At 45.8% G+C, this 27427-nt stretch overlaps 2 protein-coding genes across 2 annotated transcripts; one reads left to right on the forward strand and one right to left on the reverse strand.

Annotated features, from left to right (window-relative positions):
• Positions 1 to 2163: 2163 nt before the first annotated feature.
• LOC149329796 (uncharacterized) lies at positions 2164 to 3908 on the reverse strand. The gene is made up of 2 exons (XM_089559300.1): positions 3835 to 3908; positions 2164 to 3754 (listed from the first exon to the last, which is right to left on the reverse strand). Exons 1-2 carry the CDS (start codon positions 3906 to 3908, stop codon positions 2164 to 2166), a joined length of 1665 nt encoding a protein of 554 aa, XP_089415426.1.
• LOC149329797 (uncharacterized) lies at positions 3907 to 9622 on the forward strand. The gene is made up of 2 exons (XM_089559301.1): positions 3907 to 5461; positions 9549 to 9622. The coding sequence occupies exons 1-2, from the start codon at positions 3907 to 3909 to the stop codon at positions 9620 to 9622; spliced, it is 1629 nt and encodes a 542-aa protein (XP_089415427.1).
• The last annotated feature ends 17805 nt before the right edge of the window (positions 9623 to 27427 follow it).

Here is a 27427-nt window from a genome sequence, read left to right on the forward strand (position 1 = left end):
TGAGCTTCAATGATCTCCCTTGCCAGCGAGTCACGGTTCTTTTCTAACACTGCACTTTCCTGATAGTTTGGCGCACAGACGTAGGTGTCATCGTCATCTTCATTGCCTTTGCAGTGCCTGCAATGTTTCGCTACGTGGCCAGAGATAGCGACACGGGAGACATTATACTCATGCTCTCTGAGTCTTTCGTTTAAACATCGGCCGGTTTGGCCGATGTATCGCTTACCACAAGACAGTGGCAGCGAATATATCACCCCTTCCTGGCAAGGCACGAACTGTTTTGCGTGCTTTATCGGGCACTTGCGCGATTCTTTAATCTCTGAATTGACATTCTTAATCAGGCTGGACAGTCGTTTGGGCGCCGAAAAGACGACATCAACGCCTGCATGTTTTCCGATTCTTTTCATATTGCCACGTATCAGTGTACTGTTTGTTCGTTCACGCTCAGGGCTGCAGGAAAGGGTTGTTATCACTTTTGTTCGTGACGCGAGAAGCGACCAGACTAATCTCGATTGATCGCAGCCATGAAAGGCTGCATCTAGGTTTTTCCAGATTACTGTAGTGATCTTGTCCTGCTATCTGGAAGTTTCCTTGCCGACTTTAAATTGAGCGATGCCGCGAGCGGCGGACATTCGTAGTTCGACGATTGACGAGCACGCTTGTTGCTTACGCCGCCGCCGAGTGATTCAGTTCTTTTCCGGGCGCAAGTCAGCCCAAATAAAGAGCTTCTTTTACAAGACCTTTTGGTGTCTTCCTGACCGCTGGACTGCCGTCACCACAACGTGACATCTGGTGGAGGTGCTGGGTAGCCTTCCAGGTACCGGACAACCCCTGCAAGTCGTGACGCCAGCCCTTTGAGTTGTCCACCGGAGGACCTGATTCCAGTCTACCACGCAGCCTCTGGAGCCTCCAGCCATGACTTACGCCGCAGCAGTGCGCCGTCCTGTACCTCGACGACGGGACCCAAGCCCCTACCGCCCTTAGCCAGCTGCGCTGGAGCGCCGCCCTCTCGTCCCAACTCACCCGTCCTACGAGCGTCGCACCTGGCCGAGGAAATGCGACGAGTGGAGAACACCCGACCAGCGCCGCCCACTATGCTTCCACTGTGGAGAAGCCGGTCACATTCTCCGGTACTGCCCATACAGAAGAATGGGCATCCGAAGGTTTTCTTACGACGCCCTACAACTCCGACCCGGCCAGCAACCAGCCGAAATCGAGGAGTTTTTGCGTCGGGAAGAATGCTCATCGCCCAGCCGCCTATCACGTTCCCCGTCGCCATCGTCACCACGCTTTGTATCTCCTAACTGAGGCTACGCCGTGCGTGGACGCTCCCCCAGCCCCCGAAGGTTAAACTGAATAAAGCAGCCTCTGGAGGTGAGGCTGCTTCTGAGAGCCAGAACTAAGATCGTCCATCAACGAGAACACCAAACAATGCCTCAACTACGATGACCCCTACGACGACGACTCCTCCGACGACGACCCCTACGACGACGACCCCTACGACGACGACCCCTACGACGACGGCCCCTACGACGACGGCCCCTACGACGACGGCCCCTACGACGACGACCCCTACGACGACGACCCCTACCACGACGACCCCTACCACGACGACCCCTACCACGACGACACCTACGACGACGACACCTACGACAACACCGACGACGACACGGCCAGACTTGAAGCTTTTACCGCTGCCCTTAAACCGTATTACGAACGCTAAAGGACACGAAGTTTGCATTCTCCGTGTTTATTTTCATTTTAAAGCATCGAGACGATGCTTCTTTGGAAGGGGGGTAATGCCACGTATCAGTGTACTGTTTGTTCGTTCACGCTCAGGGCTGCAGGAAAGGGTTGTTATCACTTTTGTTCGTGACGCGAGAAGCGACCAGACTAATCTCGATTGATCGCAGCCATGAAAGGCTGCATCTAGGTTTTTCCAGATTACTGTAGTGATCTTGTCCTGCTATCTGGAAGTTTCCTTGCCGACTTTAAATTGAGCGATGCCGCGAGCGGCGGACATTCGTAGTTCGACGATTGACGAGCACGCTTGTTGCTTACGCCGCCGCCGAGTGATTCAGTTCTTTTCCGGGCGCAAGTCAGCCCAAATAAAGAGCTTCTTTTACAAGACCTTTTGGTGTCTTCCTGACCGCTGGACTGCCGTCACCACAACGTGACAATATTGTGCGACACTTTGTGAAGATATGGCAGCACAACAATCTTCCTTTTCTTCGTCTCTTTCGTACATTTACTATTTCCTTTTGATTTTAACTTTTCCAGTAGTTTTCCTGCCACGGAAACTAATAATTCAGACGGGTAGCCTGCCTTTGCCAGGCGGTCTACTTGGTTGCTGAAGCTATGCTTCAACCTGTGTTCACAGGATTTGTTGACTGTGCTGCTAAAAACGGTATGTACAATTGCTCTCTTCACCAGCTTGGAGTGAGCTGATGAAAACGGCAAGATGGGCTTAACAGCACGGGGCTCATAAGCCCAACAAACATGAGATGGAGTGAAATGAAGCGAAAGATCTAAAAACCTAATAAAATCATTCAATGGTACTTCGTGTGTTAAAACCAATGGTGTGAGGCATTCTGAGAACACCGAAAGGACGTCAGAGAATTGCTGCTCGAAACCGAGGTTGTCACAATCTAAAAACACAAGGTAGTCATCAACAAATCTAAAAATGCTACAAACTCTGGAACCTTCAAATCGCTCTTTCATGCTTCTGTCTCGGGCTGCTAGGAACACGTCACTAAGGAAAGGCGCTAGACATGAACCAATACAGATCCCCTCTTTCTGAATAAAAACTTCGCCATTCCATTCCGCAAAAGTTGAGCCAAGATACAGTGACAACAATTCAAGGAACCCAGTAGTGGAAATTCCGCTCTCATTCTGAAATGCAACAGCACCATATTCATCAATCAGATCGTTAACAGAAGACAAAATTTCTGCTTGAGGAATGGTGTAATAAAGATCCTTTACATCGACGGAAAATCCACAAAGCTTCTTACTGTAGTTACTTTCTAGGAACGCGATAACATCTTTCGAACTTTTTACTCTAAAAGGGTCGTCAATTGATAAAAGATTCAGTTTTTTCTGCAGGAACTTAGCTACATGCTGCTGCCATGTTCCAATTTCCGAGACAATTACACGAAACGGCCACTCTACTTTATGTGTTTTCGCAGTGAAAAACATTTGCAACCACTTTCCTGAGCTGCTGTCGATCTTACTTGATAGCCTAGTTAATTCAAGCCTATTAGCAAGTTTCTTCGCCTTGCTCTTAACTTTTGAGGCGGACACATCACTGCGTTTTTCAAACATCGCAAGAACAGCTTCCGATGCTTTCGACAAATATACGTTCCTGTCCAAGACAACAAAACCTCCGTCCTTATCATAAAGTAGCAGAGAGCACGAGTTCTCTTTCAGCCAACTAACCGTCTTATGCAGAGGTAGCTTCGTCCCCGTTCCCCTGTACCTCGTTAACATGTCCACACCTTCCGAAATGCAACGGTCCACCTCAGCTCTGTCGGCCTGCTTGGAAACTTGCTTTACCATGGCTAAAAGTTCCGGTCTGGATTTCTTGGGCTCCACAGCAAACTTCGGTCCCAGCCCCAGGACTTGCCTGACGTACCCAGGAAAGGGGATGCTTTCAGTGGTGTGGATCTGTTGTCTTGTTGATACACTCTTCTTCGGCAGCAGCGCACGAAGGCCGGGAAGCGTTTGCTGCCATAGGAACTCGGTGGTAAGGTCTATGCTCCAACAAGACAACAAGACAACAGTGTATCAACAAGACAACAGATCCACACCCCTGAAAGCATCCCCTTTCCTGGGTACGTCAGGCAAGTCCTGGGGCTGGGACCGAAGTTTGCTGTGGAGCCCAAGAAATCCAGACCGGAACTCTTAGCCATGGTAAAGCAAGTTTCCAAGCAGGCCGACAGAGTTGAGGTGGACAGTTGCATTTCGGAAGGTGTGGACATGTTAACGAGGTACAGGGCATCGGGGACGAAGCTACCTCCGCATAAGACGGTTAGTTGGCTGAAAGAGAACTCGTGCTCTCTGCTACTTTCTGATAAGGACGGAGGTTTTGTTGTCTTGGACAGGAACGTATATTTGTCGAAAGCATCGGAAGCTGTTCTTGCGATGTTTGAAAAACGCAGTGATGTGTCCGCCTCAAAAGTTAAGAGCAAGGCGAAGAAACTTGCTAATAGGCTGGAATTAACTAGGCTTTCAAGTAAGATCGACAGCAGCTCAGGAAAGTGGTTGCAAATGTTTTTCACTGCGAAAACACATAAACTAGAGTGGCCGTTTCGTGTAATTGTCTCGGAAATTGGAACATGGCAGCAGCATGTAGCTAAGTTCCTGCAGAAAAAACTGAATCTTTTATCAATTGACGACCCTTTTAGAGTAAAAAGTTCGAAAGATGTTATCGCGTTCCTAGAAAGTAACTACAGTAAGAAGCTTTGTGGATTTTCCGTCGATGTAAAGGATCTTTATTACACCATTCCTCAAGCAGAAATTTTGTCTTCTGTTAACGATCTGATTGATGAATATGGTGCTGTTGCATTTCAGAATGAGAGCGGAATTTCCACTACTGGGTTCCTTGAATTGTTGTCACTGTATCTTAGCTCAACTTTTGCGGAATGGAATGGCGAAGTTTTTATTCAGAAAGAGGGGATCTGTATTGGTTCATTTCTAGCGCCTTTCCTTAGTGACGTGTTCCTAGCAGCCCGAGACAGAAGCATGAAAGAGCGATTTGAAGGTTCCAGAGTTTGTAGCATTTTTAGATTTGTTGATGACTACCTTGTGTTTTTAGATTGTGACAACCTCGGTTTCGAGCAGCAATTCCCTGACGTCCTTTCGGTGTTCTCAGAATGCCTCACACCATTGGTTTTAACACACGAAGTACCATTGAATGATTTTATTAGGTTTTTAGATCTTTCGCTTCATTTCACTCCATCTCATGTTTGTTGGGCTTATGAGCCCCGTGCTGTTAAGCCCATCTTGCCGTTTTCATCAGCTCACTCCAAGCTGGTGAAGAGAGCAATTGTACATACCGTTTTTAGGAACACAGTCAACAAATCCTGTGAACACAGGTTGAAGCATAGCTTCAGCAACCAAGTAGACCGCCTGGCAAAGGCAGGCTACCCGTCTGAATTATTAGTTTCCGTGGCAGGAAAACTACTGGAAAAGTTAAAATCAAAAGGAAATAGTAAATGTACGAAAGAGACGAAGAAAAGGAAGATTGTTGTGCTGCCATATCTTCACAAAGTGTCGCACAATCTGAAAAGAATCGGAAAACATGCAGGCGTTGATGTCGTCTTTTCGGCGCCCAAACGACTGTCCAGCCTGATTAAGAATGTCAATTCAGAGATTAAAGAATCGCGCAAGTGCCCGATAAAGCACGCAAAACAGTTCGTGCCTTGCCAGGAAGGGGTGATATATTCGCTGCCACTATCTTGTGGTAAGCGATACATCGGCCAAACCGGCCGATGTTTAAACGAAAGACTCAGAGAGCATGAGTATAATGTCTCCCGTTTCGCTATCTCTGGCCACGTAGCGAAACATTGCAGGCACTGCAAAGGCAATGAAGATGACGATGACACCTACGTCTGTGCGCCAAACTATCAGGAAAGTGCAGTGTTAGAAAAGAACCGTGACTCGCTGGCAAGGGAGATCATTGAAGCTCACTTAATAGGTAGGCTCTCGGAAGAATGCATCAGTGCTTCATCTGTCGCGTTGTCAGAAAAAGAAAGAAGATACCTTGATTGCGAATATTGACGTGCTTGCTCACTGATTATATTGTATTCTGTCACTGCTTATATTGTATTCTCGCGCATGTGATTTGCTTGTCGGCATATGACTGTCACACTATTATGTCAGTCACGCATGTAAGTGTGGACTGCATTCTTTCTGGCCGCCAGGGAGGTATTTATACCTTCTGGCATCCAATAAACTTTAGTTGTGAGTCAGCGCTGTGTGGTGTCCCTTCTTCATCTCTGTCCTGTCGTTTGCGCTGTAGTTATGGATCAAAATAAAGATGGCCACCGCGTGCTCGAAGCGCACGCCCGGCACGGGTTGTTCGGAACTAGAAGCCCGCCATGCTGGTCATTTTGCTCTGGTGCTCCGCTGCGACCCCGCAAAATCCTCAACAGTGGTGACCCGGCGAACCGTGCCTTCTATCCCAGCGGCGTCCTAGCATGGCGTACTGGAAGGACCCAAGTTTCGAACCCCGCTCCCGGCGTTCCGGCCTGCAGGCGTCGGCGGGTGGTTCGGCCAACTGGAGGCTGCGATGTACCTGAACGGCATTACAATCCAGCCGTTTAAACACGCCATCCTTTACGACATCCTCCCGACCGACCTCCTGCGTCGGCTCACCGACTCTGCCTTCGGCTGCCGGCCATACGATGAGTTGCGTGCGGCCGTCTTGGCTGACTTCGGCGCCTACTATGTTCCGCCGCAACTCTACTACGCAGCGGACCCGTTTTCACCTCCGCCAGCCTCTGGCCCTGCACCGGTCTCGCTCGCGCCCACGCAACCTTCATCAGAACCCGGCCCGCCCCAGCAGCCCCTCGCCACCTCGCCGCCACTCCTGCACAGCGTTTCCAGCCCGGCCGTCGCTCTCGACGCCACACCAGGTCACTATTTTCGCTATGAAGTAATCTTCTTCATTGATCAACAGCACGAAATAAATCAGTAAAAAATCCCCTGTGTTCCTTGGTTTCTGTTGCTGTTTTCGCGTGCGCACACGCACACACACGCACACACACACACGCGCGCACGCACACACACACACACACACACACACACACACACACACACACACATATATATATATATATATATATATATATATATACATATATAGCCACAGAAACCAAGGGACACAGGGGATTTTTTTAATTTATACCCTTCCCTTGTTTGCTATATATATATATATATATATATATATATATATATACCAGGTGTCCCAGCTAAATGTACCCAAGGTTTTAAAAAACAAGGCGTGTCCTAGCCGTCTCAAACCAAATGAGGGTTGGTTACAGTCGCGTGACCTAGTCTGCAGTGTTTTGTTCGTTCTTCAAGGTTGATTAATTAGTTAAGCTTAATTAACTTTTTCATTATTGACTTGAGGAACAAAGTGTAAATGAATAAGTTGTAGCTCGCTTTGAGAAACATCTTACTGAGACATTTGCAGCAAAGCAATATTGACGTAAAGTAGTTTTTTTACCGGCCTTTAACCATAACCCGCACAATAAGAAAAAGCTTCCACATGACAACTGTGCCACTTCAACGTCCCAAGACGCGCCTTAACCCTTTCAGTGCCAGGTTTTTTTACTCACATCTGCACACCCCCGCCGGGTTTTTTTCGCATGTTAGTTTCCTGGAAATTTTTTGCTAGTAACGAACTAAAATGCTCTGCAGGACATGTAGATATGTTTATTCAGGATAATCTTATAGATATTAGTTGTAATGAATCAAATCTTCCAGCACCAATCTGGCCAGTCGAATTTACTCCACTTACGCGGATTTTTCGGTGGCAGGGGGACTTCATCGCTGTCATCACTCGACAAGGCACTTAGGTCGGCTCCTTCCTCGTTCTCATTATCATTGGACTCCGAATTCACAAGCAATTTTGAATTTCTTCGTCCGTCAAAGCGCGGACGGGTGTGGCACATAGCCTCATGGCTGCTGTGCGCAGACCAAAACGAAGTGACTCGGATGTGAAAACATGCGCGCCATCTGTTGTTTAAAATTTATCCTACAAAATCTATGAATTTACAGAGTCTCTGATTCTTTGAGTCTTTGATTACAGAGTCTCTCCATAGATGGCGCTACATGTTTGCTTAGTTTTTTTTTACACAAGTATTATCGGGAGCGGCAGGGGGTGAGTTAAAAGGCCAAAACGAGTTAACTCGGGAGAGGCAGGGGGTGTGCATATGTGGTAGCCCGAGTTATCTCGGGAGTGGCAGATTAAGGGTTAAAGACTGAAATCCATTTTCTGAAGTCCTCTCCTCGATAAGACTTTCGGTGCACATTGGGGCAGAGAAGTGAGCGAGCAGCTGATCACGTGACAACTTTCTTTTAAGGCCAATAAATGAAGCTACGTAAGTCGTAACTTGACGGAAACAGCACTACTAGCGATTTTTTGAGGTGATCTAAAAGTTTTGCATATATATATATATATATATATATATATATATATATGTTTTATGTTATGTTATGTTATGTCCTGTTATGTTTTTTTTTAATTTCTGGAGACTTTATCTCATATATATATATATATATATATATATATATGAGATAAAGTCTCCAGAAATTAAAAAAAACATAACAGGATTTAATTCACGACATTTCGCTGGAGTACCAGCCTTTTTAAAGAAAAGCTGGTCCTCATGCCGAAACGTCGTAAATTAAATCCTGTTATGTTTTTCAATTTCTTGTGACTATCTTATACTGATCAATCAGCTGCCAAGAAATCAGTATATATATATATATATATTATTTAAGGGACGTGTTTGTACTAGTTGCTCAACCTGACTTCAAGCTAATTGAGACGACACTATCGTCAGTGCGATACGTCATGGGTTTGGTCTTGGGGCTCAAATGGCGACTTCGAGTGCTATGAGATATCGGCAATAAAAGATGTCTCTTAAACACTGGCAGGTTAAAGATGCCCTTCATCTATGTGGATCTTATGTGGGGTCCCTTCTTTCAGCAAGAGTCAGTGGAGAAAAAAGCGTAACAGAGGAGAAAACCGGCTCCCAAACCGCCGCTTATAAAGTGCTATATAGAGAAGCATTCCAAACATCGGTGGCGCAAGTTACTACTTCAGAAGGAACCGGCTATTGTGAATTTGACCGAAACACAAAATTTTTGTGTCGTTCTGGAATTAATATGCCGGCTGCTTGAGTCCTAATAATTGTCGAAAGGTGGCGATAGCTAGGTTGATCATGAATACTAGAAATGAGATTGCATCGGTACAGGTACGCATGAATGCCAGCTTATATAGAGGCAGTACGTCCATGCCGAATTAACGTTTAGCTTCGGAGCTTGCTGCCGTTTATCTTTTTGCTAGCCTATATGGATTAACGCTTGTTTGAACACTACATGCATCTCATCAAAACATTATTGGAGCGTACCGAATTCATCATTGCACCGAAGTAAGAAACCATCTGTACATAATCACTGTATTTGTTTCGGTAGTCCTCGGTTGTCACAACGCACACTTCGACATTGAAAGTTTCAGGGCGTTTATATTCCTCGCTCGGTGATGGCTCTGTAAAATCAAGGTGAGAGTGAATTAGTGAAAATAAAGAAGTTCATTAAAAAAAGCAAAGCTGCAGATGACGCCACCAATTTTCATCAGATGCAGTACAAGAATACGTACATTATTGGTCATTGTCATAGGTCAAATAATACTTCAAGTCTTAATTAAATTATTTCATTCAAGACATGTTCGTCGCTGTCAACACATGTGACATAAAATCTATAAAAGAAATTGGCAGGTTCGAATCGTAAACAGTTGAGGGCATTGGTCCTGATGCCAGTGCGTTTACCTGGACTTCGTAGCAACCGGCACTGTATGGGCTTCTTCCTGAACTATATGACCTACTTCAACTGAAGCAATGCTCATCCGTAGAAACTGCCCCACTAGTCATCGACCTTGCTATCGCTACTGCAGTTGCGACTGACCCAGTATCCGAAACAAAGTCCCCCATCCGTAACTACTGCCCCCCCCCCCCCCCCCCCCTGCATCGACAGGAAAGCACAAAAAATTTTACGAACACATCGCTTCAATTGACAGGTCACCAAAATGGGCAACCACTCAGCCATCCCTTCAAGGCATTGAGGGCGCCCATGCCGCTGCTCGAGCATACCGAGAACCCGGGATTCAGGATGATCAAGGGGACACAAAATGTACATCTACAGTGAAATCATGCAACGTTGCAAACTAAGCCGAAGCAAATTTCTGCTGGCTCACTGCTCTCTGCGTAAATCGGAAGTTCATTAACGATAACTACAAGCCAACACCTTCGCTCACTAAAACTAAATAAAACCCGCCCCTCGCTATGCAGCTATCAATGCCGATTATACTGCAAGAGCTGTATCTACTTTACATGGTAAAGCTACACCCAAGGTGGTACACTCACTAACGAGCAATGGGAGGCATTTTTGCTGATTTCGGCCAAGGCTATTCAGAAGATTATCAGCTGGACCCGGGCTACTGCCCAGGCTCAGGAACTCCTTTAACCTCTCCCCGTCATAGCTAATAATACAAGTTTTCCCACCACCCCCTCAGCGTGTCCAAGTCTAGTAATATAAAGAAACTATGGAAAATAAAAATGTAGAGAAACTTTATTAGGAATGACGAGGCGGGGCAAGACAACTGCAAGGTGATGAGTACTTATCATTAAGAAAAATATCAATGGCAGGAACTAGTACGTGGTTTTGAAAACGGACAGGTTATTCTGCTTTATAATTGAGGTGCTGATTCTAGGAATGATTAAGCGTAGTGGGATGCTGAAGTGAGTTGACAGGCTGATGAGATTAGGAATTTTTTGAGGTGAGGTGAAATTTTTTCAGCTTGGTTAGGATAAAGTAATAAAAGATCATTGGCAGAGACCTTATACTAATATTGGACGTAACTCATGCAACGGCGGTAATGAGAACCATCATAGCCGAAAATAAAATATTTTTTCGGAAAAAACCAATGTGGCTCTGTTCCTACAACTTTCACCACAATTTATATTATAAAGAAACAAACGTTCACTACTGTTCTCACCTCCCAGTCACACATTCAAAGTCTGAAGCACTGTTATTCCGAGGCAAGTAAATATAGGACAAACGTTCCGGGTGAAAGCATTGGATTTATTTTTGCAGATTTCTTCAAAAATCATTCATTCATTGCAAAACTGAAAGTGACTGCGACATTTGTCAAGGAAAATAAAGGCTGTTCTTTAAAAAAAAAACCTGGTCTTTTTTTTCAGTTATGAAAGTCGAAGGGCGATACCGAACCATAGGCTGATGGAGTAACTCTAGGTATATATTGAAAGCAGTTCCACAATATGCAAATTAAGAATTACGAACACCAATATAACAGACTGTTTTCATATTGGGGTCCGGTTTGAGACAAATGCATGTTAGGTTGTGACTCCTGCGTCTCAGGCCGCGTTTACATGAATGCGATAGAGTATGAGAGTGCCGAAGCGCATTTCCCATAGCTTAATGGGCAGTGCAGTGCTCCTGCGTTTACTTGCCGCGCATCAACTCGTGGATAATGGTTGCAGCATGGCACCCCATATTGAAGGCGAATCGGTGCTTCCCGCAAAAATGATTTTCGGCTTTTCTGTACATCGCGTGTATCTTGCAGACTGCTGTGAATCCATACTCTCGAATTTTCCGAACATGTCCTAAAAGAGCTACATTGCACTGCCATACCGAACTTACCTTGTGTTCCCACGAAATCCATAGAAAATTATCTTCTTAAAATTTGTAACGAGATCTCACCATTAAATGCCTTGCGAAGATCGGGTTACTCGCCTCAATCCACCTCTGTCCGTTTGATAAAAGTGACTGGGCTTTTTAGCGCTTTACCCCCGTTTGCACGAAAGCGATGCGCTAGGAAGTTACTGTAATGCTCCAGTTTTCGCATTCTTCCCAACGCGGCTTTGGCAGCTGAAAGTTCGGCTATGCTTTGCTAAAATCTTTCCAAAAGATTGTTTGTATATGTATGCCACGAAATAGCAGGTGAAATGAGCGACATTTAAGAGGTCACGTAATGCATGCAGACACGAGGATACACCGAGACGACAAATGTAACAACGAATGTCCTTTTTTTCACTCCTAATATCCGCATCCATTATATTTGTTACCAACTAACTCAGAATATACGCTTCGAATAATGTTCGAATGTAGAATATACTAAAATGCTTGAAGGTGGGTCGACATTTTTTTTTTTCAGCCGAGCATAGAATGGTTTGACATAGGAGGCACTCAAAAGCAGCTCATCAATGCGCAAGTTTTTGTATTTCGCAATTTCTAAATGTGGCTCGCGCCACGGCAAATTGGCCCTCGGGCTCTGCTCTGCATTGCAACGGGATAACCATTCGTGAGATCGTCGGCTCTTCGCTAACGGATGCATTATACCACTTGGCTCCTCTTGAGGCGTTGCAGCAGATGAGTGCTTAGTTAAAAGTCAGAATGGCCGATAATCCTGCCATTCACGCGTACGGCGGCGTGTTTTCCTACGCTTCATAGGAAAGAAGGGTCTATAGTCCGTGTTCGCTTGCGAGTAATTACGGCGTAGGGGCAAACCAAGCACGCGTCCACACCGGACTAGTCGCTGCTTTGTTAGACCCGAGTGCTGAAGTTCTGCTGCTGATTCTAGCTTTTAGCTTTAAAAAGTAAAGTATTGCAAAAAACAAACCAGACGATGTGAAATGGGCTACACTGAGAGAGATAAGTGTTGCTGTTAGTTGGTTCCTTTGTCGCTCAAGTATGAATACATACCCACAGTTTCACACAGCATGTACACAACCTGACATCCCCTCAGCCTCACTTCTTTTCTACGATTCACATTTTGTCTTTCTTTCTTGATGTCATATGAAGCCATATTTTAGTCAGTTTAATTATAAACAATTCTCTCCAAATTCGCGCGATGCCGCCCAAAACGTGGCTGATGCGTCTCTAATACACTCTTTAGCATTCTTAAGCTTTTAAAGATTCCAACATATGCTTGGTGTTAGACTTTGCGCTTCTGCTCTGAAACTTCTCATCACCTAAACTTGACACAAGAAGGCGCTGCAACATACGAAACTAAATTCACTCTCAGTTTTTCTGCTGAAAATTTGCATATTGCTCTTTATGCCATCGCTCATGCAACGGTGCGTATGCCCGATATAACCTCTTCCGCTGGACAGAGGAACATAAACCCCTCTTATAATAGTTCCTTTATACGTTCGATCGCAAAATGCAGAATGTGGAGTTCAACGTGTCGTAGCGACACGTAGACATTGAGGGATGCCGCAGAGAGCTCCAGGCTAAGTTAAACAGCCTGAGGTAATTCACCTTGCCTTGACACCACCCATCACATAATGATATTAGTATTTTGCCTTATAACTAATACTGCCACTGCGGACGGGTTCCAAATCAAGAGCCAGAAAACACCAGTTGAACGCTAAAGACACCAAGCCACCTAGACTGATGCATGCTCAAATTTTGATAGGAATTTTGATACCCCATTGTGATAGGAAACCTGTTACATCGGGATGATAGGGCGTTGTAATAATGATATCAGAATGGAGCATTAAGGCAGAGGATCTGATGGAATCCAATGTGTTCGGCATGGCCCAAAGAGAAAGTCCATGACGCTTAACGAAAGAAACGCCTTCCCGTCACGATCATTTCGGTCGACACTACTGCTCTGGTTACAAGGAGTAAGCGCAAAACTTGAAGCAGGTAGACAACCTGCGGGTTTTGTTTCGCCTATTACAGAATGCAAAGTGTGCCCAATTTGATGGTGAAAAGTTTCTGGGTACAAGCGGAGTTAAGATACACATTGAGGTTTGCAGCTATAAATGCCCATAAGAGTACTTGAGAGTGTACAAGCAGTACGCCAATCATGTCGGTTTCGGTGGTCAGCTATTTTTCTCCAGACTTCTTTTTAAAAGTTGTGATAAATAATAAAAGAGTATTCTTCTCAAGACAGCTGTAAAGTGAGAATAAGAACGGCAAATATACAAACCAGGAGACACATTGGCCCTGCCAGGTTGTGTGCATTAGCCCTGAATGTTTGCATTCAAACAAAACTATAGACGGGAAATAGTGGAGCAGACACTAACTTTATATGCCGGCCTTCAAGCTGTTTTAAATTTAAATGTATATTCATGGCTTTTGTGCTAAAAATATTACTAATACATAACTGTAAATATAGTCCAACAGTCCTAATTTGGCGTATTGCAAATACTCCTGCTTCAGGGTAATATGAGACATTTGACAACAGTGCTGATCAGTCTCACGTCGTTTTTCCTTCTTGCGGTGTTCGTTTCCGTCGCGCTAATTTACTGCAAAGCTAGTGGCACGATATTCCATGTCGGTGCGGCATAAACTACAATCCGGCTTACCACTGGACTCCTGAAGCATTGAGATCCCCAGCATGGAACCAAGGGCTCACTGGCGTTATAATCAGCCAAATGCCGTATTTATTGTGCTTTCAAATTGCTCCGTAAGCCTAATTAAACACTTTGTGAACTCCTTTCCGTAGCGATCATGGACATCCTAACCCCAGATCAACTCAAAGAGCCGCGATCTGCGGACATGAAGCTTGGGCACACGTCATCCAGGGCCCTCTCCTGGAATACCTGTAAGCAGCAGCGACGGCTATTTTTGCAACAGAATGGTCACATTTTTCACGAATGGTCACGTGCTTTCTAGCACTCGGCACCTGGGGTTTACTTTTTAATCACTTGTTTGAGCAGTATTCGTTCCGCAAAGCAGGTAAAAGCTATTACCATCGGTATAAAAGCGAAGTCAATTTTTGAATATTACCAGCCAAATAAAACCGATAGCCGACTTCTGGAGTTGGTTATTGTCGATCGTTTACGAATGAAGCGCTAAAGAGAAAGAAGTTCATTGAAATATTTATATATATCTAAAAATGAAGATTTAAGCTTGTAGTTCAGAAGTGCTTACCAGAAGGGTTGTTATCTGGCTCCTCGCTTGAATCGGCAGCTGTAAAAGGCATTTTTGAGCACAAAATGAATATAAATATATGGCAACCTAGTAAAAACAGTACTACCTGTTCTATTTCAAATATAAGTGACAAAAGAAGGAAAATATGGGTGCTATACAATATTGGAGTAATTTTTAAACGGTAGTAGAACTTTTTGACGGGTTAGTTGGTACATTGTCTTGAAAGAATGTCGTACGCCAAAAAAGGACGAAACAGGAAGGAAAAAACACAGAACAGGAAACAGGCGCAACTTCCAACTTTAATAACAGGAAAGGAAACCAGGCGCTCTTTTATAGCCGCTGAGCTGCATGAGGGTGCGTGAACTAAAAAACAAATGCGGTGGTGGACGAGTGATAACAACACTACAACACAGCACAATAAGTCATAGGGAGGTCGCTATTACAAAAGGCATGTTGATAACTCATGCGAGCGTGAATGATAGCACAGGTTGAACGATTATGAATAAGGATAAGAACTACCTCTAAGATATTAACAATCATGAAACCGATTAAAGGAAGCAGGCGGACTTTTCAAAGGGCATCTAAACAGAACCGTCCAAAAAAGCTAGTTCGTTTCTGGTGAGGAGAACAGAAGGCGTGCTAACGCAGTTGTCTTTTCTTTGATCAATATAAAAAGCCTCAATGACTTCTCTTTCAATTTTTTTCTTTTGCCCTGGCTAGAAACCTGGTCTCTTGAAATTTCGGAAAGCAATCTTTACACCTGCTACAATGTAAAGCTAGATTGCTTCCCGTCTTGCTTTTTAGTGTCACATTGTGCTGTCGAGCACGCTCATTGAAGCACTGTCCCGTCTGCCCCACATATACTTTGCCACACGTGAAAGGGATCTCGTATACCACATTAGTGGTACATTTTGTGAACACTGTTTGATGTTTGACAGTGCAGGCCTTTTTGACCCGCTTTCCTGACACCATCGGACATATGCTTGCCAGTTTGCAGGGGGCTGAAAAAACCAGCCGCACTCCGTGCCTCGAAGCCACTTTTTTCAAATTGTGCGAAAACCCATGCAGGTAAGGTATGACCTGCACAGGTTTGTTTCCAATGTCCCGCTTGTAGTCCGGTTTCTTCATTTTTTGAAGGAGGCTTTCAGACACACTGGTGACCATTTGCAATGGGTAACCTGCTGACATAACTCTTCTGATCTGATACTGGGGCCATACAATACTGGGGCCATCATGATACTGGGGCCATCATGGGGCCATACAAGGAGGGTCTGCAAGGTTCTAAAGTCGGAAGCCTGGAGACAGGTGCGATACTACTACGATTGGCTTCGCATCGTGCTGTATGAAGGAACCGACGTCTTCGTGGCCGACTCCCTGTTGAAAGGCTACAAGAAGCTTGCAGCTGAAGTCACCGAGTTCTTATGGCGGACAGCGAGGCTTTCACTTCCATCAAAAGAACGTCCAAGTAAGAGCACGAACCAGGTTACCTTTCTTAGCGACGTTGATCTTCCAAGCGATATCACGTCCTACTTGGAAAAAGGACCCAAGCACAGCTTTGAACCTCAGATGAACCGCTCAGCCTTAATTGCCATGGTTCGTAATGTAGGCAACCATATCAAGGACAAGGACAAGGATCGGGCCATTGGGGAGGGATTTGAATGCCTCAAAAAATCGGTTAGTTCGATCCCAACCAGAAAGCCACCCATGAAAAGGATTGCAGAGTTTATGAAAGCATCCGAACTTACAGTACTGGAGGCCGACAAAGAGGGCGGTTTTGTCGTCATGACGAACGGTGACTTCAAGGAAAAAGCTACTCAAGCCATTAAGAAGAGCTTCAGGCCTGTCAACTTTAACCCTGCGAAGCAAAAACGTGCGGCACTGAAACTACTGGCCCGAATGAACCTGGATACATTAGGAAAGGCTGTCAAGAATGCTAAGACAGGACACCATGAGATCTTCTTTTCAGGAAAAACGCACAAGCCGGCATGCCCTCTACGAAGCATTGTGTCTGAAAGAGATACGTGGCAGAAAGCTGTGAGTGGATTTCTACGACGCCATTTGGACAGAATAGCGGGAGGGGATCCCTACCGTGTCCGAAGCTCAAGAGAAATAGTGCAGGTCTTAGAAGAAGGAAAGCTTGCTGCTACTACCGGATTTTCTATAGACATAGAAGACTTTTTTTACTCTGTGCCTCATGATGGTTTGTTCGCGGCTGTTAGAGAACAACTGGAAGAATACGGGGAAGTAAAGTTTCAAAATGAAGTGGGGCTCACAGTAGAGAACTTTTTAGAACTCTTGGTGTTCTATCTTAATTCCACAGCTGTTTGTTTCGAAGAAAATTTTTTTGTGCAAAAGCAAGGAATGTGTATAGGGTCGTCAGTTGCTCCAGTTTTGTGTGAAATTTTTCTGGCTTCATTTGATCGACGACTTGAATCCAGTTTTTGCGGCACAGCTGTCTCATGCATTTTTAGATACGTTGACGATTATCTTGTTCTGCTTGATGTGCCGGCCCAGTGTGAATCAGATTCGCATATCGAAAACGTACTGACCGCTTTTAACTCGAAGTCAACGTCCCTGAAGTTCACGCATGAAAAGGCAGATCATGATTGTATACAGTTCTTGGATTTACAGATTTCCGTTACCAACAACCACGTCTGTTGGATGTATCAACCTCGCTCAAAGAAGTCTCTTTTAGCCTACGATAGCGCCCACTCCAAATTAGTAAAACGATGAATAGTTTCTCTGTGCATTAGGTCGGCCCTAGAAAAATCTTGTCCACACAAGATCAGTGAAAGCTTCCAGTATCAGATCAGAAGAGTTATGTCAGCAGGTTACCCATTGCAAATGGTCACCAGTGTGTCTGAAAGCCTCCTTCAAAAAATGAAGAAACCGGACTACAAGCGGGACATTGGAAACAAACCTGTGCAGGTCATACCTTACCTGCATGGGTTTTCGCACAATTTGAAAAAAGTGGCTTCCAGGCACGGAGTGCGGCTGGTTTTTTCAGCCCCCTGCAAACTGGCAAGCATATGTCTGATGGTGTCAGGAAAGCGGGTCAAAAAGGCCTGCACTGTCAAACATCAAACAGTGTTCACAAAATGTACCACTAATGTGGTATACGAGATCCCTTTGACGTGTGGCAAAGTATATGTGGGGCAGACGGGACAGTGCTTCAATGAGCGTGCTCGACAGCACAATGTGACACTAAAAAGCAAGACGGGAAGCAATCTAGCTTTACATTGTAGCAGGTGTAAAGATTGCTTTCCGAAATTTCAAGAGACCAGGTTTCTAGCCAGGGCAAAAGAAAAAATCGAAAGAGAAGTCATTGAGGCTTTTTATATTGATCAAAGAAAAGACAACTGCGTTAGCACGCCTTCTGTTCTCCTCACCAGAAACGAACTAGCTTTTTTGGACGGTTCTGTTTAGATGCCCTTTGCAAAGTGCGCCTGCTTCCTTTAATCGGTTTCATGATTGTTAATATCTTAGAGGTAGTTCTTATCCTTATTGATAATCGTTCAACCTGCGCTATCATTCACGCTCGCATGAGTTATCAACATGCCTTTTGTAATAGCGACCTCCCTATGACTTATTGTGCTGTGTTGTAGTGTTGTTATCACTCGTCCACCACCGCATTTGTTTTTTAGTTCACGCACCCTCATGCAGCTCAGCGGCTATAAAAGAGCGCCTGGTTTCCTTTCCTGTTATTAAAGTTGGAAGTTGCGCCTCTTACCTGTTCTGTGTTTTTTCCTTCCTGTTTCGTCCTTTTTTGGCGTACGACATTCTTTCAAGATTTTTAAACGGGAGCGGTGGTCGCAGAAAATATAAAAGATGGAAGATAATCTACGGACACAAAACGCGGAAGGGATAGTGAAATGGAGAGAAAGGCAGAAAATATATTGAGCGGTATGCAAAACAGGCTCAGATGCAGATTCTGGAGAGAAAAAAAGAGAGGAAAACAGCTCTCGCAGTATTTTCGCCTTATTGTGTGCTTTTTCGCCCGCTCGCAGTCCTAGTCACTATATAGGTGCTGCAGCGAATGCATTACACATTTTTAGAGAGGTGGATTTTAAGGAATTAGACATTTTTAGAGAGGTGGATTTCAGGAAAAAGGATAATCTGTGCAGTGGTATACGGTGAAATGTGCGTTATATAAATCATTGCGAAAAGCATGCTCATTGGAATGAGGGCTTTGCCGTCGCAGAGCTGTACATCTGTTATGAAAGACATCTTAGCTCAAGGCTCCGGATTGATTGAGACCACATGCGGGTCATTAACGTGCACCGACATCGCGCAGCACATCTGCGGCTTGAATACCCTGGCTGCCGTACGCGAATTGAAGCCTCATCCTCATTCTCAAGAAAGCAGTAGGTGCATAAGTAACTAAGGTGTATAAGTAACAAAGATATGCTGATTAATTTTAAAGCAAAAGCTTTACTAGGCGCCAATTTCGCTCTGTCTGCACGAATGACCTTGAACAGGAGCGAAGCTGCGTAAGTAACCACTTTACGTACCACGTGACAAGCAGCAGCTGTAGCCGCGCGCTCCACCGCCGCGGCGGCCGCTGCGGGGACTGCTGTGCGCTCCCTACACAATATGTCTCGCTATGGGCGAAGCAAGTTAGCAGGAGCCGACGTCCTCGAGAGTACGTACTCGCAGACGTCAGGACAAGTCTGGTCATTCGGTCGACAATGCCAACCTTGCGAGAGATTTAGTAATTGATAGGGAGCGTAAATGCGCTAAACGGGCAGCCGGAACCAATGAAGAGCGGGAGCTTCGAAAACAACGGGAAGGCGAATAACTGGCCCCCTCGGACAGTGGACACCTCAGTCGCGCTTTAAGCTACGTGGCGGTAGTGACATGTGCGCTACATCCGTTGGCATTGACAACGATGCGACAGAAACGTGGCACTGATGCTATAGACCAGATTTTTTTACCCTCGCACGCAGGCTGCGGACGCGCGCCTACTCTTGACGCCAGTCGCCATCTGTCGGCGCGCGCGGCCCGAGGGACTGCGGGTCGCGCCGGCGCCGCGCATAGAACGCATGTTTACGTGTTAGCTTCTGCCGTTTTGTGCTCCATCAGCTAACGTATGAGGGTGTCACTACTCACATTTGCCCTCTTCCAGACAGTGCTGCGGTTATCTTGTGCGCAGTTACTCGTTAACGTGACATCCGAGAGTAGTCGACCAGGTAGTGTACGGACTGGAAACCGGCACTTCGAAGCAGATTTCTGCGCTGTCGTGTCGTTTGTTGACGCCTTTTACGTGGGATATAATCTATGATAATATTATGCATTAGAATGTAGATCTATTGACTTGACTCAGTGGAGTAGTAACTGGATAGGCGAGCTGCAGACTGAAGGTTGTCCCGACGGAGCGCGTGTTTTCGATCACCAGTACGTGTTCAGCATCCTTGCGCTGAGCTTGCTCTTGTTCCCATTCAGAACATTTCATGCACAGGATTGTAAGCACGACCGCTACCGATTTCAGCTGCTTTTTCCGCACGCATGTCAGAGGTATCTGGGGGGTAAAGGTTTATCTATAATATCTTTCTGCTGTTGGTATCTACCTTAGCTTGGTTTGGTTTATTAAGGTTTTACGTTCCAAAGCGACTCAGGCTATGAGGGACGCCGTAGTGAAGGGCTCCGGAAATTTCGACCACCTGGGGTTCTTTAACGTGCACTGACATCGCACAGTACACGGGCCTCTAGAATTTCGCCTCCTTCGAAATTCGGCCGCCGCGGCCGGGATCAAGCCCGCGTCTTTTGGGCCAGAGCAGAGAGCCGTAACCACTGAGCCACCGCAGCGGTGCGGTATCTACATTATTCATAGGAAAATATGCGCGATTTCATTACATTTTCCACACTTAGCCAAACGCCTACGCGACGCTCTCACACGCGGCGAGAGCTCCTGAATAACATAACGCGACTTCGGACCTCAGAATTAGTGAAAGCTGGATTAGCTGCTCATATCTATTCAAGCTTTTATAAATTAAGCGAAAGTACGTTTTTATGCACCAGGTTGCATAAACCATGACAAAATTTGTTTTCTGTTGGCGCTGCGACTCAGTTGAGCTCATAGCGGTAATTTGTTGATAAACTGGCGCGGCGACAAGAAAGCTGTTTGTGGAAGGGGGGGGGGGGCTTTATGGCCGGCAGGAAGGAATAAGAGTGCATGGGAATTGGAACTGCATACTAGCCGCACACCTAATTCTTGATATTGAATAAAAAGTTTCTTTGCGGTGGAGCACCAAGACGGAATTCGATATAAGCACGAGCGCGTTCTAAGCGCCGGCACAATTAACCTGAATGTCAAACTAAATGTCATTAAAACGCGTCAATGTTATCGCTTTGATAACGTAAATACTTCCTGCAATACAGCCACGCAGCGGAAGTATGCTCGACAATGTTTTTTTAGCGCCCGAAGCGCGGCTATATGCAGGCGCCGCCGCGGAACTGCCGCAGCCCCGCAGTCCCCAAAGAAACGCCCGCACCGCGGCGCGCCAGTCGGTGCAAAATGGCCGCGCCCAGGAGAGGCTCAAAAATCTGGTCTATAGACCAGATTTTTTTACCCTCGCACGCAGGCTGCGGACGCGCGCCTACTCTCGACGCCAGTCGCCATCTGTCGGCGCGCGCGGCCCGAGGGACTGCGGGTCGCGCCGGCGCCGCGCATAGAACGCATGTTTACGCGTTCGCTTCTGCCGTTTTGTGCTCCATCAGCTAACGTATGAGGGTGTGTGCTGTGCGTCACTACTCACATTTGCCCTCTTCCAGACAGTGCTGCGGTTATCTTGTGCGCAGTTACTCGTTAACGTGACATCCGAGTGTAGTCGACCAAGTAGTGTACGGACTGGAAACCGGCACTTCTAAGCAGATTTCTGCGCTGTCGTGTCGTTTGTCGTCGCCTTTTACGTGCGATATCATCTATGATAATTTTATGCATCAGAATGTAGATCTATTGATTTGACTCAGTGGAGTAGTAACTGGATAGGCGAGCTGCAGACTGAAGGTTGTCCCGACGGAGCGCGTGTTTTCGATCACCATGTACGTGTTCGGCACCCTTGCGCTGAACTTCCTCTTGTTCCCATTAAACACATTTCATGCAGAGGATTGTAAGCACGACCGCTACCGATTTCAGCTGCTTTTTCCGCACGCATGTTAGAGGTATCTGGGGAAAGGTTTATCTATAGTATCTTTCTGCTGTTGGTATCTACCTTAGCTTGGTTTGGTTTATTAAGGTTTTACGTCCCAAAGCGACTCAGGCTATGAGGGACGCCGTAGTGAAGGGCTCCGGAAATTTCGACCACCTGGGGTTCTTTAACGTGCACTGACATCGCACAGTACACGGGCCTCTAGAATTTCGCCTCCTTCGAAATTCGGCCGCCGCGGCCGGGATCGAACCCGCGTCTTTTGTGCCAGAGCAGAGAGCCGTAACCACTGAGCTACCGCAGCGGTGCGGTATCTACATTATTCATAGGAAAATATGCGCGATTTCATTACATTTTCCACACTTAGCCAAACGCCTACGCAACGCTCTCACACGCGGCGAGAGCTCCTGAATAAAATAACGCGACTTCGGACCTCAGAGTTAGTGAAAGCTGGATTAGCTGCTCATATCTATTCAAGCTTTTATAAATTAAGCGGAAGTACGTTTTTATGCACCAGGTTGCATAAACCATGACAAAATTTGTTTTCTGTTGGCGCTGCGACTCAGTTGAGCTCACAGGGGTAATTTGTTGATAAACTGGCGCGGCGACAAGAAAGCCGTTTGTGGAAGGGGGGGGGGGGGGGCTTTATGGCCGGCAGGAAGGAATAAGAGTGCATGGGAAGTGGAACTGCATACTAGCCGCACACCTAATTCTTGATATTGAATAAAAAGTTTCTTTGCGGTACAGCACCAAGACGGAATTCGATTAAGCACGAGCGCGTTCTAAGCGCCGGCACAATTAACTTGAATGTCAAACTAAATGTCATTAAAACGCGTCAATGTTATCGCTTTGGTAACGTAAATACTTCCTGCAACACAGCCACGCAGCGGAAGTATGCTCGACAATGTTTTTTTAGCGCCCGAAGCGCGGCTATATGCAGGCGCGGCCGCGGAACTGCCGCAGCCCCGCTGTCCCCAACGAAACGCCCGCACCGCGGCGCGCCAGTCGGTGCAAAATGGCCGCGCCCAGGAGAGGCTCAAAAATCTGGTCTATAGACCAGATTTTTTTACCCTCGCACGCAGGCTGCGGGCGCGCTCCTACTCTCGACACCAGTCGCCATCTGTCGGCGCGCGCGACCCGAGGGACTGCGGGTCGCGCCGGCGCCGCGCGTAGAACGCATGTATACATGTTCGCTTCTGCCGTTGTTGTGCTCCATCAGCTAACGTATGAGGGTGTGTGATGTGCGTCACTACTCACATTTTCCCTCTTCCAGACAGTACTGCGGTTATCTTGTGCGCAGTTACTCGTTAACGTGACATCCGAGGGTAGTCGACCAGGTAGTGTACGGACTGGAAACCGGCACTTCTAAGCAGATTTCTGCGCTGTCGTGTCGTTTGTTGTCGCCTTTTACGTGCGATATCATCTATGATAATTTTATGCATCAGAATGTAGATCTATTGATTTGACTCAGTGGAGTAGTAACTGGATAGGCGAGCTGCAGACGGAAGGTTGTCCCGACGGAGCGCGTGTTTTCGATCACCAGTATGTGTTCGGCATCCTTGCGCTGAGCTTGCTCTTGTTCCCATTAAACACATTTCATGCACAGGATTGTAAGCACGACCGCTACCGATTTCAGCTGCTTTTTCCGCACGCATGTCAGAAGGATGTGGGGGGTAAAGGTTTATCTATAGTATCTTTCTGCTGTTGGTATCAACACCAGTTTGGTTTGGTTTATTAAGGTTTTACGTCCCAAAGCTACTCAGGCTATGAGGGACGCCGTAGTGAAGGGCTCCGAAAATTTCGACCACTTGGGGTTCTTTAACGTGCACTGACATCGCACAGTACACTGGCCTCTAGAATTTCGCCTCCATCGAATTTCGGCCGCCGCGGCCGGGATCGAACCCGCGTCTTTTGGGCCAGAGCCGAGAGCCGTCAGCACTGAGCCACCGCAGCGGTGCGGTATCTACCTTATTCATATGAAAATACTATGCGCGATTTCATTATATTTTCCACACTTAGCCAAACGGCTACGCAACGCTCTCACACGCGGCGAGAGCTCCTGAATAAAATAACGCGACTTCGGACCTCAGAATTAGTGAAAGCTGGATTAGCTGCTCATATCTATTCAAGCTTTGATAAATTAAGCTAAAGTACGTGTTTATGCACCAGGTTGCATAAACCATGACAAAATGTGTTTTCTGTAAAAGTAAAAGTCCAGCCCATGCTAACTGTACAGCTTTACTGGTGTAATCTAGCCCTCTTATAACGAACCTGATGGTCAATGGGGTTGCGTTCGTTGTATACGAGGTTCGCAGTATGTGGACATCCCCTATTAAGGAAGAAAATGTAAAGTCAGGCAAAAGCGGCCTTTCTATTATATCAGTGTTCATTGTAGAGCTCTTTTTTTAAAACAAAGGCCCTATTAAAGCGCTTTCCAAACACTCCGCAGTAGACATGTGCTTCTCGCCGATATCATTTCTGCCAACGAGCTGGTTTCAGGACGCAACTTTACTAATTCAAATATAAGCGTTCATGAGATCTAGTGGTAGGTCATCTTCGCGTCTCCGATCCTCGACAAACTTGTACGAATGCAGCAACGAAGGTGCGCAAGGCACGTACGGGTAGAAAGTGGTGTCAATTTAATTGCCGCATTTATGCGCGCTTCTGCCGCCTGGCAGCAGCAGAATACTTGTTTAACCAGCTGGGTCAGAAGGTGTATCACGTTAATGACACTCAAAGTTCTCGTATAGCTGGAATCGCTTGATCACCGGCTGTATGCGGTTGCTCCGCGCTTTCAGCATTGCCCGTTTCGCATGCACCACGCTTTTACTTCCACTTTGGACTGGCCGGCATACATGTATGCACCGATTGACACTGCAACCCGTCGGTCCGTCCTTGTTCGGCGTGTTCACTGCCTGCCGGTCTCTTATTACTGTAATAATGTTGCCACGTTACTTTAAAAAAAAGATGCAGGGCATCACGCTAGTCAAGAAATACTTTTCGGTCTCTACACCGGCGGGAAGCTGATGTTTTCCGACTGCTGAACCTAACTTACGGGGCCTCCTCGTTCACTCCATCTGAGTTGTGCTCTCATGGTTGTTCAATTTATCTGAGAGGTTTTGACATTGTTCTTAGACCCAGCTTGACGGTAGCACGCTCTTCATTTGTAATAAGTCAGCGTACGTAAAACCTGCGCGTTTCATATGTGCGCTCGACTAAAACCAACTATGGCATATTTCTGGGTACCCAGCCACACATAGTTAACCCTAGCTTCCTTCGAAAAGAAAAAATCGCATTCACCTTCACATTTTAAGCTCGCTAGCTAAACAACCTTCATTTCTTTCAAGCATGCTTCTTAATTTTGTGGAGTCAAAGAAGTTACAAATTTATTTGTGGATGACTGCTGACACTTTCAAACTGATTCCGTATTTTTAGTTCTGTTTCTTTGGGCGTCTTTTTTGTGTAATATTTGACTGTTTCAAGATGTCACAATGTTTTATTTAGCGCGAAAATGTTTGTGCAGATCATCGCTGCAGTTCTCTGTATTAAGCACCACACAGTGCTCTTCAATCTGTCCTTTAAGGTCTTAGTCACAGAGTCTTCAAAATGGTCCTGTGGAGACTACGGTGCGTGACATTCGAGCAGCCTTCTCTTCAGCCACTATTGCGCTGTTTTCTGTGCATTTCTACGCATGCCAGGCTCAACTGGAAGTTTGCTTTCGTAATGTTTTGTCCAAATTCCAATTATTCCATGATTTTATGAAACCCTCCTTGCTCTCTGAATCGCAAAGTGTTCCTTTTAGTATAGTTCTTACTGTCATCGATTTCAAAAACAAACCTGGTTCAACTCGACTGAATTATCATGAATTCCCGCAAAATTTTGTACAGTGGACTAAAGGCAAGTTAAGGCCTTGAATAGGCGTTGAATAGGAGTTTTCCCGAAAGCACCGTAATTTTAAAATACTTTCTAGCTCTGTATTGCAATTTTTTTTGCATTCATATCTCAACAGAATTATGCTAATACCTTTTTGCTGGCTCTAGCCAGCTCATGAGTTTTTCGTTTAGCGTCGCTAAAAGCGTTCATACCTGGCACTGGCTATTTTCTTATCGAAGGTTATTACTTCTTCGTGCTATAACGCAATTTTCCGGTGCAGTTACTGGGACAAGGCGTCACACACTGCGCTCTGAAAAGGTAAGTCATTTAAACGCGCCCACATTCTCGTGACAAAATGTTCATTCAGCAAAACATAAACTTCTTCTTCTTCTTCTTCATCTCTTTATAATGACACACATAAACTTACACGTATCTTCCTCATCATCCTCCTCGTCATCTCTTTCTTCGACACTTAAGACATTCAAATATGTGCCATGAGACGATTGTTCTCCAAGTTTGATTTCGGTGTTGTGAAGTCCATTGTTCTGTAAATGCTGAAAAGATGGCAACCGTGAGCACAACGACCGTGATGAGAAAAGCATACGAGCAGGCTTTTCTATTTTTTTCCAAAGACTGCTTGCATGCACTGTCTGCATATGTTGCCATTTCCTGTGAGTTATGACAGAACACTTAACCCAGAATTGTTTAGCTTTGTAACGATCGCCATTATTTCTGTGCGGACGATGAACCGTTGTCGCACTGGCGTCTTCAATTTGTTTATTGTAGATTGGGGGAGGGGGGGGGGGGGGGCTACGGAGCGCTTCACACAGATCGCTGGGCTTTTTTTTTCTCACTTGCCCCATCACTTCTGTGATGGGAATAAAGGTCTCGTTGTTATTATATGACGAAGAACGAGTCAGTCCTTTTGCTACTTCTCTGCAAGAAAACTTGCTCACCCTCCAAAGAAGGCCAAACGTTCGAAATACAAATCTGTTCATTGTCTACACATTGTGTTCAGACATTTGTGGACTGAAGTGCAATCTTGAATTACGTCAGCAGTTTGTTTCCATTGGAAATTGTTTAAAATGAGCGCCCCTGTGTTGAGCTTAAGTTACCGCGCTGAAGGTATCGTCATGTTACTTCAGTTAATAACACGTTCGTAGCAAAGCACCGGCACATAATAATTTCCTAACACGATATTTGCAATACTCGACATCCAGTTACAAGCTCAAGAAACGGCTTGGAATAGCATAGCAGTGCGAGTTATGCGTTCAATATTCACTCATTTCGTCTGCAAGCGGGAGAACCGCAAATAGAGATAGAAGAGCCTTACTGGCGAGACTAAAAATGAAATAATAGCCTCCGCCCCGTTGCATCATGCAAGATGTGAAGGAAGTGCTGGGCTTGGCGAGGTGCAGTGAGCCTAAGATGCAGATGTCTCGAATTGGCTTAGAATAGAAGAAGTAATATAGGAAACTTGTAAAGAAGAAGCCCATCAAAAAGAAGGTGATTGGAAAAAGTGGAATAAATGAGGACCTCACTGGAGAACAGATATTTCGTTTTGAACAAGTAAAGTCACATTGGCGTTCACGTGATGTATGATTCACAAATCTCATTACGAAGAGCGCAGTGGAAGTAAGGGATGGGGTAGCTAGATAGTATTGTGGCAAGATTTATCTCTAGACGAGGATCCAGTTAGCAGTCACCAAAGTCTGATA

Source organism: Amblyomma mixtum, chromosome 9, assembly GCF_055824585.1.
Source record: "Amblyomma mixtum isolate Tamu chromosome 9, ASM5582458v1, whole genome shotgun sequence".
NCBI lineage: Eukaryota > Metazoa > Arthropoda > Arachnida > Ixodida > Ixodidae > Amblyomma > Amblyomma mixtum.

Bases quoted from the DNA above. Each gene is read 5' to 3' on its own strand.
- LOC149329797 (XM_089559301.1), top strand. From the start codon at position 3,907: ATGGTAAAGCAAGTTTCCAAGCAGGCCGACAGAGTTGAGGTGGACAGT. The intron at 5,462-9,548 runs GTAAGCGATACA...TCCTGATGCCAG, and splicing joins TTCGCTGCCACTATCTTGTG to TGCGTTTACCTGGACTTCGT.
- LOC149329796 (XM_089559300.1), bottom strand. From the start codon at position 3,908: ATGGCTAAGAGTTCCGGTCTGGATTTCTTGGGCTCCACAGCAAACTTC. The intron at 3,755-3,834 runs GTACCCAGGAAA...GTCTTGTTGGAG, and splicing joins AGCCCCAGGACTTGCCTGAC to CATAGACCTTACCACCGAGT.